General features: G+C 46.5%; 1 protein-coding gene across 2 annotated transcripts in view; it reads left to right on the top strand.

Annotated features, from left to right (window-relative positions):
* CUX2 (cut like homeobox 2) overlaps positions 1-15208 on the top strand; it is a 230326-nt gene that overhangs the window by 175174 nt on the left and 39944 nt on the right. For both annotated transcript variants that reach the window (XM_066260586.1, XM_066260585.1), the window contains exon 4: positions 6976-7054. In XM_066260586.1, coding sequence (XP_066116683.1) covers positions 6976-7054 — 79 coding nt within the window. The remainder of the gene's footprint in view (positions 1-6975; positions 7055-15208) is intronic.

Below are 15208 nucleotides of genomic sequence, written 5' to 3'. Positions count from 1 at the left end.
CCCTGCTTCCCTGCTGGCCCCCTCAGTCCCTTCTCCACACAGCAACCAGAGGGCTCCTGTAGAATGTATATCGCATCATGTCCCTCCTCTGCTCAAAACCCCCTCGTAGCTGCTTTCCCCTTTGTCATCACTCACACAGTCCTGTTCATGCAGCCGTTCATCCATCCCATCCTCTTGGCACAAGGGCCCCCTGCCTTTTACCTGCTGGCTTCTCCCTGCCTTCTGTCACAGTAATATTTTAGTCCTCAAGAAGACATGGTGCCCATACCCTGTGCCTCCCTGGATAGCTGCTGTATTGCTCAGTGGCTTTTTAATCTCTGTGTCTCATCTATAAAAGGGGAATAACCGGAGAGCCCACCTGCCTTGGCTTGTGGCTGCCGTCACAGACCACCACAGACTGAGGGTCCTAAACCAGTGTTTTATTTTCTCATCATTCTGGAGGCAGGAATTCCCAGATCAGGGTGCTGGCAGGGCTGGTTTCTGGTGGGAGCTCCCTCCTTGGCTTGTAGACCGCCACTCTCGCACGGTATTCCTCTGTGCTCCTGCCCCCCTGGCATCTCTTCCTCTCCAGAGAGGGTCTCAGCCTCTGCCCCATCTGGGTAGGAGCTGACAGACAGAGCCCAAATCAATAGCAGCTACCAAAAGCAAGGGTCAAGCTCTTATTTTTTATTTAAGCCCCGACTTTAACTTGTAATTTCCTTTTGCTCAGCCACATCAATGATTTATGGCGGAGAGAGCGTTGGGCTCAGCCAGGGACAGGGCCCTTAGCAGACACACTGTGTGAGGCGGGGGGAGGGGGTCCTGCTGGAGACCTGGGGTTTGTCTCTGCCTGGCCTCCAGTCCCCTGCCCGCCTGTCTGGCTTCTCCAGCTGTTTCTGATATTTCAGCTCCTTCCACAAATTTCCCAGTCCCAAGTGAGGGTAAGAAGCATGGACTCTGGAGTTCACCAGCTCCAATGCAGTGTGACCCTCACCCTCTGAGCCTTGTGTCTTCATCTGTTAAGTAGGTAGTAACAATCCCCCGTCTGAAGGGTTTGTGAGGATTAAATGAATTAATATGTTTCCAATACATAGCACAGTGCCTGCTTGACACAGAGTCAGTGCTTAGTAGTCACTGTTATTATTAATAATAATAATTCTCATATTAGCCAAACAATGGAAATGTTATCCCATTTTACCTGGTATGAAACTAGGTAACATCAGAATGTTACTATGCAGTAATAATAGAATATTACTGTAAGGAAAAGCCATCTATCACATAGACTCTTATATGTGTGCCTTCTGGATACTCAAACTTTCCCCATGTGCAGGTCTCCCTACACAGCCTCACAAATAGATAGTTGCATACTTGGATGCCTCTTCGGATGAGGAGCTCAGTATCTCATAAAGTAATCCATTTTGAGAATTTAGAACTTTCTAAGACTGGGTCTCCTTGAAATTTTCACACTTGCTCCCCACCCCTGATTTACTCCTCACCTCTAGAGTATTTACAGCCCAGAATATATGTTTCTCTCAACAAAAAGCCCGAAAGATCTTCAGCTAATTGTAGGTTGCTCTTATGGTGCGTACCCTCAAGTCTGCTGCCCTCCTGTCAGTGCCTCCCTTATTCCCCACAACCCCCTCTTTCTCCTCCCCTCAGTGTCCATGAACCCCCACGTTCTCTGCATCTGCAGCTGTCCATGCCCCCTTGCTCATAACCTTCACTCTCATGCCCCTTCCTCTGTCTCCCCTCATGGTTCTTGCTGCTTCTTGTTCCACAGATGCACACTCCAGAGAGAGAACCATACTTCAGAGGGCACTGAGGTGCCCCTGCCGTCCTGGGCCGATTCCTTTTCTCCTAGATCTCAGTCCCTGCCTCCTCCTCAGAGGTGCTGACTCTGAGACCCTCTGAGCACCCCCCTCCTCTCACTTGCCCTTCAGTCTTTGGTTTCTTTCAGAATCCTGCTGCATCAGATACACCCCATGTCTCAGAACCACTATACCCCACACACCCCAGAGCCCAGGACCCCATGGTAAAGGGAAGCAGTTCTCCAAGTGTGTTCACAGAACCCAAGTTCCCAGGTTTATCTTCTGAAGAATAAAGTGATGTGGCCAAATGCATTTGGGAGAAAACTGGGCTGAGCCAAGATAAAGGAGAATTTCCCCTGCCGCTCTTGTCCAAGCATCCAATGTGTTGATACATTTTGTACACGAGCACTCAGACCCCCCTCTCATGCCTGCAGGACTGTACTGTGCACTGAGAAGCACAGGCTTTCTAGTTGCAAGTCTGGGCCCTGGAATGAAAGGATCCTGGGCTGGGATACCACCTCTGCACCAACTAGTTCTCTCATCATTGGGGAGATTCCCAAGGTACAGCAGCAAGCACAGAATAGAAGTTCAGTTCCCGGAAGCTGAACTTTATGAACCACCTTGCAAAGATCTGGGCATGAAGCAGTTCTCAGTAGCCAGTAGATGTCACTGCTGTCTCAGTCATGGAAACTCGGTCTCAGGCAGAGGGGGAGGGTCCCAAAATTTGTTGGTTTTATCCAACTGATAGAAGAGGCAGCTAGAAGAGGCTTTTGCCTCTCCTCTGGCTTAATCAGTTCTGCCCCTGTTATTTTCATACTCAGGGGACCGAGCACATTTCCACCCCTTCTATCACAGCAGGTGGCGCAAATGCCGCACGCACTCTCAGATGCTAAGCTATTTCCGACTGACCTTCTCGGTTTCTGTAGCTGGCCGCCACCTCCATCTCCCCCACTCTTTCTTCTTCCTCCTCCTCCTCCCCCAGATGGCCTTCAAAGATCTGTCTGTCACAAGCCAAATCTGTCATTCTAGACACTTTTCTCCCGCCCTTCTGCGTGATAGGATGCAGCCACGAGGCAGAAGCACGTGGCCTTTTATTTATGCCGAGCTCACCTGTTCTGGGCACGTCAGTGAAATGCATTAGAACTGCAGACCTTGGAAAAGACATCCTATACAGTTGGAAGAAGAATTATCTGACTTATTAGAAAGCTTTCTGCCAACTTCCATGGGACTCTTTGCCACAATGTTAGCTCATTCCTCTCCAACAGCTTTAAGCAGATGGAAATTTTTCTTCCCACCTGACGGATAGACAAACTGAGGCCAAGAGATGTTTAAAGACATTTGGGCCCAGCACACTATTGGGCTCTGAGCTATCAGAACTGGTCTCCTGGAAACAGGGTCACTGCTCTGAAACAAGGCTGAATGAGGCAGGACATTCAAATGGCCACTTTCCCCAAGACTCATATTTACTGTGGGAAGCCATAACCTTGAACCCATTTAGACTGGGTGCCAGTCCAGGATATTTTCTGGTCTCTGCTTTCAAAACTACTGTCCAGCCATTTAGTTCACTTCTAAAGCTAGGACTAGCAACATTTTCTGGAGAGGGCCAGACAGAAACTATTTCAACTTTGCAGCCAGGGTACCTGTCTGTCACAATTATTGAATTAGCATGAAAAGCAGCCATAGACAGTACATAAAAGAGTGGCCTTCACTGTGTTCCAATAAAAACTTTATTATAGAGGAAGAGCCAGATTTGGCCCAAGGGCCATAGTTTGCCAACTCTTGATCTCAACCAGCACCATCCAGTTGAAATATAATGCAAGCCACATTTAATTTAAAACTGTCTAAGTTACATTTTTAAAAGTATAGAGAAACAGGTGAATTTAATTTTTTATTTTTTATTTTTCTGAAGCTGGAAACGGGGAAAGACAGTCAGACTCCCACATGCGCCCGACCGGCACGCCCACCAGAGGCAAAGCTCTGCCCACCAGGGGGCGATGCTCTGCCCCTCTGGGGCGTCGCTCTGCCGTGACCAGAGCCACTCTAGCGCCTGGGGCAGAGGCCAAGGAGCCATCCCCAGCGCCCGGGCCATCTTTGCTCCAATGGAGCCTTGGCTGCGGGAGGGGAAGAGAGAGACAAAGAGGAAGGGGGGGTGGAGAAGCAAATGGGCACTTCTCCTATGTGCCCTGGCCGGGAATCGAACCCGGGTCCCCCACACGCCAGGCCGACGCTCTACCGCTGAGCCAACTGGCCAGGGCCTGAATTTAATTTTAATGACATATTTTATTTAACCCCAAATGTCCAAACTATTACCATTTTCAACATAAAATCAATGTAAAATTGAGATACTATACAATCCTTTTTACATTCTAAGACTTCGAAATCCTATATATTAGCCTGATCAGGCGATGGCGCAGTGGATAGAGCATTGGACTGGGATTCAGAGGACCCAGATTCGAATCCCCGAGGTAGCCAGCTTGAGCAAGGGGTCACTGGCTCAGCTAGAGCCCCCCAGTCAAGGCACAAATGAGAAAGCAATCAATGAACAACTAAGGTGCAGCAATGAAGAACTGATGCTTCTCATCTCTCTCCCTTCCTGCCTGTCTGTTCCTATCTGTCCTTCTCTCTCTCTCTCTCTTCCTATCTCTCTCGCTAAAAAAATAAAATAAAGAAATTCTATATGTTATACTTGCATCCCATCTGAATTTATTTATTATTTAGTTAGTTTTAGAGAGAGAGAAACACTGATTTGTTTCACTTATTTATGCATTCATTGGTTGATTCTTGTATGTACCCTGACCAGGAATCAAGCCCACAACCCTAGCATGTCAGGATGACATTCTAACCACCTGAGCCACCAAGCCAGGGCATTGCCCATCTGAATTTGAAATAGTCACACTTCCAGTGCTCAATGGCTACTGTATTGGACAGCACAGCTCTAGTGGGGAGCCCAGATTAAGGAGAGAGTCACACATAAATAATACACCATAATAAACTGGTAAATGCCATGAATGGAAAGTTGAGGGTGCTGTAGGCAGAGACAGGGAAACATTAAGGAATCTTCTGGCACTTGGCCCCACTTCTGCCCAGAGTTTCTTTTCAGAAGTCCATGGAACATTCTAATACCTTTCCCCAAACCACAGCCACCACGTGTGCTCAGCATGGATGACTGTAACATGAAGCTTTCCAATTTCCTGCTGACTGCTCTTCAATAATCCTCTGTCTAGGAATCAGGAGATGCATAGCTTTCATTTCTCCTGGATTTTCTTGGGCTTCAGCCTGTCCCCATAATAGGCAAAAGGCTAGGGTTGGTCACACCAAGCAGTATCTATGGGGTTTAATGCATGCTAGGAGTTTTGCACAGGCCTTTCCATGTGTTAGGTCATTTGATCCTCTCTCAACCCTCTGCGGGAAGTTGTCATTTTATTATCCCCATTTTCCAGCTGGAAAGATAGAGGCACAGGGATTCAAGTGACCAACTTGCTAAAGGACACACAATAAGTGGCAAAGCTGTGATTTAAACCCAGGTAGCCTGTCTCCAGGCCACCTCTGAGAATGAACCATAATTGATCTCAGAATTGGCCTCTGTCATTTCTCCAGAATTGGTCTTAGAATTGGCCCCTGTCATTTCCCCAGGATGGTGTCAGACAGGACCTAGAATTGGTGCAACCTACTTAGACTTGTTCTTTTAACAAATTACAGTGAACACATTCTATGCATCAGAATATGGGCTCCCAGAGCTTCTTCAAGGGGAGGAATTCCGTAACAAACACCCTCTAAGTTAGCATCACTGAGATCCATAAGAAAAGCCCAACACCAAAAGAGGGTGATTGACAAGTAGATGCTCCAATAGGTTCATCTTTTAGGAAGTTGGCAACAGATGGAGAGGTATATTGGTGCTGGGGAGAAGAAAGCCGCCCCAGTCCAAAGGGAGGTACCCACCCCCAGAACGTCCTTGAGGAGGGTAGGGATGGTAGCCCCTGTGTGCCAGGAGCTCATGTGCTGGGGACGCTCAGTACTAAGCCAAGCAGACTGGCCACCAAGAGCCAGCACCAAGGTGGCTGCGAGGCCAGAGCTCGCAGTTCAGAGCCCGGGTTGCAGGATGAGGTGTTAAGCCCCAGCAGAGCCTCGTCCAAACACGTCTTATGGAGTCTCACTGGCAGAACAGAAGAAGCCTGTGAACAGGAGAATGGGTGTGTGAATGTGGGTCTTCACCACTGAGTTATTTAGTCACCCTGCATTCATCCTTGAAGCAGCATATATTGCCCTGGCCAGATAGCTTGGTTGGTTATAGCATCATCCCGACACGCAGAGGTTGTGGGTTCAGTCCCTGGTCAGGACACATACAGGAACAGGTTGATGTTTCTGCCTCTCTCTCCTTTCCTTTTTCTCTAAAATCAATCAATAATTTTTTTAAAAAAGGAAGAAGCATTCATTGAGCACCTTTGGTATACCAGGAACTGTTTTCTGTAACTCTGTCACCCTTGACATTTGTGGAAGCCATTTGATAACTTACCAGAGACTTAACTATTTCTCTTTCATTTTCTTTTTCTTTTTTTTTTTTGCCAGGTTTTTTTGTTTGTTTGTTTTGTTTTTCTATTTTTTTTAATTTATTCATTTTAGAGAGGAGAGAGACAGAGAGAGAGAGAGAGAGAGGAGAGACAGAGAGAGAGAGAAGGGGGAGGAGCTGGAAGCATCAACTCCCATATGTGCCTTGACCAGGCAAGCCCAGGGTTTTGAACTGGCGATCTTTCATTTTCAATAGCAAGAAATACCTCCAGCTATATCCCCCCTTCCCCCAAAACATGTGCCATGTTTGAACCTCCAGGGTAGCCTTTTAATAACAGGAATAATAATAGGAACTGTTAATACCCACTCTGTACCCTGTGCTAACTGCTTATACACAGCTTCATTTAATCCTCTCAACAGGCCTAGGAAATCGGTTCTATTATTTATTCCCATTTTACAGATGAGGAAACTGAGGATCAGAGAGGGACAGCGACTTGCCCAAGGTCACGTAGCCCCAATGCAGTAGATCTGGAATGTGAACCTGAACTTCCTACCACCATATTTGTAACCTTCATTTCCCCTCCCCGTCCCCATCCCTTGTTTGCACAAGTAGAAAATAATCAAATTTGCTTGTATACACGGATACCATGGTTACACATGACTTTTTGTTTTTCTTCCAAAGGTGGTGGCCCTTAATAAAAGAAGTCAAGAAGCCGAAGCTGCTTTCTTGAATGTTTACAAGCAATTAATTGAAGCACCAGGTAAGAAATGCTTGGGCTCCACAATTGAGTAATTAATGAGAAGAAACAGCCATCTTCATAGTGGGAACTGGGGGCAGGCTGAGACTCATAAGGATTGTGGGATTGAGGGGTTTTATACCCAGTCTGGTGTGACATCCCTACATGGCTCCTCCATCTTTCCCCACCACCTTCTGATGTCAGCCAAGGAGCTTTGGGGGGCTCCTAGTGAGGTCTCCCACCTGGACTTTCTTGGGAAGCCAACAAGTCTGTCTTGCCCACCAAAGGACAAATGGTATCCAGTGCTTTCAGGCAACATAAAGTGCTGGAGGAAAGACCTCAAAAGTTTCCTCTAGCATGGTGCAGCCAACCACAAAAATTTGATGTAGCGTGAAAGCCAAACCCAAAAGAACACGTATTATATGACTCCATTTACATAAAACATGAGGACAAAGATTAACCTGTCAGAACTATTCACTGTGGCCAAAAGGGGGAAGCACACCAAATGTCCATCAATGGATGAAAACATAAATCCGACATGGTTCATCCGGCCAATGAAATATGATTCAGTCATGAAAAGGAATAGAGCACCAACACCTGTTACAATGTGGATGCGTCTCCAAATATGATGTGAAATGAAAGAAGCCAGACCCAAAGGCCGCATAGTCTATAGTTCCATTTATCTAAAATGTCCACAATAGGCGAATCTATAGACACAGAAGTCAGGTTGGTGATTGCCAGGGGCTGTGAGGGAGGAAGAAATGGGGAGTGAATGGCTAATGGGGACCAGGTTTCCTTCCAGGAGGACAGAGATGTTTTGGGACTAGAGAAAGGTGGTGGCTGCACAACAGCGTGAATGTACTCAATGCCACTGAATGGTACATTTTCAAATGGTTATTTTTATGTTGTAAATTTTCACCTCTCTTTTAAAAAAAAACATTAACCTGTGTTGTTAAGCGTACAGTGGTGACAGTTCTGGGAGGGACCTCCAGGGACTAGAGATGCTATTTCTTGATATATTTCTGTAAAAAGTTTGCCTTTTTAAAAATGGCCCATCCTTTGCCAACTTCTCACTTATTGACTCAGAAAAGGAAGCCAAGAAAGGTGTAGTGATTTGTCTAACAAGGGTGGGGCTTGGAAGAGACCCCACTGTGCTGACCCCCTTTCCCAGACGGCCTGCTCCCCTGTTCTTCCACGCATCTGCGGGAATCAGTGCCGTGGGGGCTTCCCGGGGCCAAGGGTTTATGAAGAGGAGAATGAGATCCCACTCTAAGCCACGCCAGGGAGAAGGCAGAGTCATATATATTTGAAATAAAAGTTGTTTGTGGGATCTTTGCATTTAGGGTGGGAAAGTTTTATCTGTCTCAGAAAACTTTAGAAGGTAAATAGTGTCCTCCCAAAATTCTTGTCCACACTGAACCTCAGAACGTCACCTAATTTGGAAACAGGAACCTTGCGGATATAAGCAGGGAAGGATCTCGAGATGAGATCATCCTGGATTTAGGGTGGGCTAGTGGCCACATCACCCCGATCTCCGCCTCTGCCTTCTTCCCATGGCCATCTCTTCTCTTTGTCTCTGTGTCCCCAAATCGCCTCCATTCTCTAATGAGGATTTGGGGTCACTGGATTTAGGGCCCACCTAGAGAGTCCAGGATGATCTCATCTCAAGATCTTTTAATTACATTTGCCAAGACCCTTTTTCCAAAGAAGGTCATATTCACAAATTTTAGGGTTTAGGACATGGATATGTGTTTTGAGGCCACCATTTCAACTATTACAGAGGCATCTGCAGCCTTGATCCCCTCTACCCAGTCCTGTGCTCTGCTCTGATTCTGTATTCTCAGGAGGGCAGCATGGCCATGGGGGTTTTCTTTAGAAGAATGCTTTGGTGGGGAGCATGGCTGGAGCTAGATAGCACAGCCCCTCAGGCTCTGTATGCCTCCCCCGTCCTCTGCCTGTCAACCCTGGTGACATGGTCCTGTAGCATGAAGCTGAACCAGCCATGTGTCTGCGGCCCAGTTATTACCCTGAGGGCCACACCAGGCACGTATCCAAGAGGCCCTATTCCTTGCAGCCTTTTTTGTTTATGAGGTCTCGACCCTCATCAGTTACCCGGAAATTTTTTAGAAAAATGTATCGTCTTATTTCCCACTCTTTTCAACCATTCAAGAGCCATAGTCTCGGCAACAAATAACAGTGGAGGGTAACTCAGTACAGACCTCCAAGTTGCCTCCTAGGAGTCCTCACACCAGGCTCCTTCACTGGGCCCCATAGTACCTCACCTGTAGCACCAGGGTACACTGATACAGGCTTATGTTTCCAAGTTTAGGGCCAGACCTGGGTTGGAATCCTGCCTGTACCACTTACTCACTGGGTGACTGTGGATGAATTAATTCACCTCTCTGAGCTTCAGTCTCCCTCCTCTTCAATAAACTGGGACTAATATGAGAACCAGCCTCTTACGGTTGCGGGAGGCTTCAGTGTGCTCATGGCACATAGTGGTACTTGCTAAGTGTCAGCTACTCTCATCACCATACATGTATGTGTCTGACTTCCCTAGGAGAAGTAAAATTCTCCAAGCCTGGGACTAAGTCATTCTAAATCTGCATTCCCAGAATCCAGTACACAGTAGGCACCTAAGCTGTTCCGTGGATGAATCAGGAATACAACTCAGAAGCAGAAAAGGGTGGAAAGGTTATTTGAACAGAAGAGGTACTTTTCAACCAGAGCCCTCTGCTTGTCACGTGTCTACTTACTCAGCATTTATTGAATGCCTGCTGCATACTGGGAATGTGACTGATGCAGACAAGGGCGCAGCCCTCAGGGAGCATGCATTCTGGTGACAGCGGTGACCAGTTCATTGCCCAAATGATAACCAACCTGTCACAAACCCAGGGGAATGCCAAGGATTCTAGTGCTTGGGGGTGAGGTGGAGCTTATAGCCCCAGCTTGGGAAAGAGGCAGCATTTCTGGGGTTCACTGAGAGACCCTCATCTTTCCGGTGATAAGGCTGTTAACACAGCCACAGGGCCAGGACTACAGTGCTAGACAGGGGCCTTGAGAGCTCCCAAGACAGGCTGGAACTTTCCAGAAGGTTCTTGTACCCTCTCGCCCTCTCCCCAAAGGGTCGTTCCAAGCCTGGTGCTGACTCCACACGTCTGATTCCTCAACTCCCTCCCCAGAAATGGAGGGGCTGGGGAAACGTATGTCCCAGCTGTCACTGAGTTCTAGAATGAGGAGCCTTAACTGATGGAGATGTACCATACGAACAGCCCCTCCAGGGGCTCTAATTCATTCTGAGACATTTAAGAATAACAAAATGTTTTAATGATTTCTTGGGGGAATTAGGAAGACATATTTTTGTTCTCATTAAATTTTATCCTCAGACACAAAAACCAAATGTCAGATGTGTATTTGGTGCTCAGAGCTCCCTGGCTCCCTAGCTCACACACACACACACACACACACACACACACACACACAGCCCCAGCCCCCTCCATAAAAATAACACTCCTGGAGAATTTGCCAGGATGCACTCTCCTGTTTTTATATTTCTTGACAGGCAAATTATTTGTCGAAATACTTCTCTCCCCACCCCCGAAGCCACACAAGTCCTGATTCAACATTTTTGTTTTGAATGACTGCTGCCAACACAAATCTTTGGCAGAGAATGTGATATAGCGTGATTGCTCAGCAAGTATTTTGATAAGTGTGCAGCCTGTATGCCTGTAATTACGAAAGAAAACCGTAAATCTTTTGGATATTGTTCACACAGATGTGGCGTGAAGTGAGAAAGAAAAGCAGTAAAACGTGTTAAAAGCATAATTAATGTCATTGTTGTGGAGGATGATTTGATTTAAACCTTTCTGACTTCTCTATCGGCGACGGCTGATTTCTTCATCGCGCTCATAGAGTCTCTCGGTGCGGACCCAAGCTTCAGAAAGCTTACGTGTTAACTAAGAGATTAGTTAAAAGCAAAAGGAAAGGGGGGAAAAAATCAAAAAGAGCCAAGAGTGAGTAAGAAAGAGGGCAGGCTGAGGAATGTTGCTGACGGGATAAGATGAGAGAGGTGAGTGCCCCAAAATGTTTTTTTCTCCTTTACTTTGGTTTTTTAATACCTGGTGTGGGAGACAACAGCCCCTGAGAGGCCTTTCTCCCCCTGCTCCTTCTTTCTGGAGGCAGAAGGCTGGTCAGCTTGGGCGCTTGAACTGCCATGGCAGTTCCAGCTGGCAGGACTGTCAGCTTGCTGTTTTTGAGCTGTGTGACCTTGGGGAGGAGCCTGAACCTCTCTGAGCTCTAGTTTCTGTGTATTTAGCAGAGGGGTAATAATAGATCCTACTCATATGTTGACCTGAGGATTTGATAACGCTGTGCATGAAAGCATTTGGAGGATTTAATAATCAGTAGCCCATTGTAAAGCTGACACGGGGTATAAGTCACAAACGTTTGCCGTTGATTTCACAGGCTTCTTGTTATTGTCAATTGTTAGCAGTTTAGCCAACAGAGGTACTCGGTCTGTGGATTAGGAAAATGCTTTATAATATTTAAGGCTTTTACATTGTTTTTCTCTCCAACTATAAAAGTCATGGATGCACACTGTCAAATGCAGAAAATACAGAAAAGTAGAAAGAACGAGAGAAAACTACCAAGCTGGAAAAAGAATATTTTGTTGTTTTTCTTTTTGAACTCTTCCCCATGTACTTTTTCAAAACGGTCCTTCATTCTACGCGTACCGTTTTGCACCCGGCTTCCTTCCACCCAACACGAACATCCGGATATTCCCCTATGTGATTAAGAATCCCTAGTAACTTTGTTCATTGTGTGTAACACTCTCTGTGTATCTATGTTGTAATTTACCAAACCCTTCTCAACACTGGGCATTGAGAGTACTCAGGAACACACAGCTTAGTGGTGCTGTGTTATAGTTCACAGGACAAGGAAGAAAACTTGGGAAGAAGAAAATATGGTAGCCATGTATTGACCGCAAACTCGGGACCAGTGGTCAGAAAGAATACAGTTTTTTTTCTCTTTGATTCATCTTACACTTAATGTCTATTAGTCACATTTAATATCTTTTTATATGTTATGAACCACTCATATTTATTCCTTTGTGAATCATTAGTTCACATAGCCCTAGCCCAGGGACATCTCTGATTTATAGATGCTCTTCGTATATTAAAGATAGCAACCTTTGTCCTGGTAAGTGTTTGTTTCTATCTTCTCCCAGGTTTACCTTCTGTTTCTTAACTTTGTTTACAATGTCTCTTGTATATGGTGCATAGTAGGCATTCCAAAAAAATGTTTGCAGGAAAGTAGAGAATTTTACTAAACCTTTGCTTTATAGCTTCTGGATCTCATGTCACACTTTTAAAGCCTCATCTCAGCTCAAGGTTACAGGTTTATTTTGTACTTTCATGATCTTTTTAAAAATTTAAATCTTTGGACCATGTGAGATATATGTTCAAGTGGAAGTAGTAAGGGAAGTTAAGAATTGAGCTTTGTGCTTGTCCCAAATAACTAGTTCTGTCGCCATCTAGTGGATAAGTGCCTTCACAGATACAGGAAGTACGGATTTTAGTATAGTGAGACTGACTGTCTCTGCCTGTCCTCATCTCCTTCCCGCCCTCCCCACACATTCCATGGGTTGTTGGTACTGTAAGGGTTAGGGGAACACTGAAGGGTAACATAAAAGAAGATTAAACCAAAGCGTCCAGTGTGCTGGTACCCAGTAGGTGTTCAATAAACAGCCATTCCCCTTCAGAAGGGAGGATGGCCATTTCAGTTATGGCTCATCATCATCTTATTCTCTGAACACCTACTGTGTGCTCTGAGCCCTGTGGGCAACCATAGCACACAGCAAAGAAAGGGCTCCAAGGAGGGACAGCTGGAGGAGGAGTCATCTCAGAAAGGACAGCCTTGGAAAGCATGAGCTGCCACCCTTACAGGACTGTTTCCGGGGTGTTGCCTATGTGTTGGTCATTGTGCTGTGTCCCTTCCAGAAACAAGTTCACTGATGCCCACAGTTGCCTGGGAGGCAGGGAACTGTGCCATCTTGCGCCACTGTTGGAGCTCAGGAAATGCGGGCTCAGAGAGGTCAAGCCACTTGTCCAAGGTCACACAGCACAGAAGGAGTGGAGCCTGATACTAGACCCCTGGCTCCTAACCCAGAAGCAGGGTTAACTTAAAAATTGAATGGGTTTGGCCTGACCTGTGGTGGCACAGTGGATAAAGCGTCGACCTGGAATGCTGAGGTCGCTGGTTCAAAACCCTGGGGCTTGCCTGGTCAAAGCACATATGGGAGTTGATGCTTCCTGCTCCTCTCTCTCTCTCTCTCTCTCTCTCTCTCTAAAATAAATATATAAAGTCTTAAATTTAAAAAAAAAAGTCTTTAATTAAAAAAAATTTAAAAAAAGATTTAAAGAAGCTAATTGTGATTGACTTAGGAATTTAAAAAAAAAAATTGAAAACCAGCTAAGGGTCTTTGCTGCCAGTGAGTGGAAAGGCTCTGGGCTGATAGGACGAACCCTTTGCTGACATGCAGGTGTGTTACCGAGAGGAGCAAGTTAGCCCTCACTAGCCAGGATCCTGGCCCACCTGGTGCTCCTGCCCAGGGCTGCAAAGCCTGAACTGCAGAATGGGTGATTTTGTTGCCAGGAAACAGAGGCACCGAGCTGCATGTCCAGGAGGAGCACCAGCAGGACGCGGGCTGAAGGGCCCCGCGACGGAGTGGGGCCCTACCCTGTTCAGTTGCTTCTCGTTAACACGCTTCTCTAAGCCATGGTTTCCCCACTTGCACAATAGGGACAATGATCTCACCTAATTGTAGGCTATCGGGTGGGCTCAGTGAGAATGCAGAGCACTTGGCATGGTGCCTGGCAGAGTAGCAGCCCCGTGCAGTTCATTCAACACATGAGCACAGTACTGAGCGAAGCAGATGCTGTTCCTGCCAGCACCTGGGACTTTCTGTGCAGCTCAGCTTCGTTTTTATTACAATGGACGTGGGTTTCAGTCCTGGTTCTGTTGCTCCTTGGCTGGGTGACCTTAAATACTGTCTCTACCTCTCTGAGCCTCTGATTCCCCTGCTGGAAAAGCACACTTACCTCCTGGAGCCTCTGGGAGGATGAAACGAGGTAAAGAGTGTCAAGTCTTTAGCTGAGTGTCTGGCATATAATAAATCCTCAGTAAACGGTGGCTGTCATTGTTTTGTTGGTGTCATTATTACCATCACCACCCAGTGCCAAGAGGGAAGACCCTCTTCAGCCTCTCTGCCCATGCTTTAGCCAGGAGACCACCCCATCCTGACAATGGAGGGAAGAACGGGTGGACAGACACACAGCTCACAACTGTGTATAAGGAACCCACACCCTGTCTGCTATCAAAAACTTGATTAAAGAATCAAAGTTATTTTCATTGCCGCCGCCACCACCATTGATAGCCTGAGCCTCCCACCCACACAGAAACCTTAAGCCAGGCCCAGATGGGAGAAGGCTTCTGTCTTGAAGTATTTTGGAGGGGCACATGCATACTTCTGCATATATGCATAAACAGCATCTCGGACAGCCTTTGTGGTTCCAGTTTTTCTAAAAAAAGCTCCGAATGCCGCTTTCCTTCAGATGGACACAGTGGGAGGAATGAGACAGCTTCTCCTCGATTTCTGACTCTCCCCCACCTCATAGACACTTTTCAAAAAGTACCAACAGCGTCAGCTAGTGGTGGAAGATGGAATAGAGGGGGTTGTACCCATCTTGTCCAACAGTGCCTTTGGAAAGTCTGGAATGGTATTAAAATATTATCAATTTGTTGGCAGTATTCTCTAGGGGCTTAGATCCAATGTAACCAGAATGTATTAGTCATTTTATTAAGCGGTTTATGCATAAAGGGCAGGCTGATGACTGTAAGACAAAAGCACTCTGCCTCCTGACGATGTCACCCCTCCCTGCACGCCCTTCCAGACCTGCCACCTTGGGTGTTTCCTGTTTGATCTTCTGTGTCTGCCAACGTGCTCAGTTAATCCAAGAGATTTGCTGTAGTCAGACACTTCTGATTTGGGGTCCCCTGTTTTTGGCATTTTTATTAAGGCTGGATCTCAAGTCATTTGATTCCTTCTGCCACTGCCCGTGTCTATATAGTAACTGCCTGTATGTTGCAGGAGTGAAGTAGGGGGGGATTTAAGTCCCC

Source organism: Saccopteryx bilineata, chromosome 2 (genome assembly GCF_036850765.1).
Source record: "Saccopteryx bilineata isolate mSacBil1 chromosome 2, mSacBil1_pri_phased_curated, whole genome shotgun sequence".
Lineage (NCBI taxonomy): Eukaryota > Metazoa > Chordata > Mammalia > Chiroptera > Emballonuridae > Saccopteryx > Saccopteryx bilineata.
The sequence above is the reverse complement of the archived record's forward strand: the minus strand, read 5'-3'. Positions and strand labels throughout refer to the sequence as shown.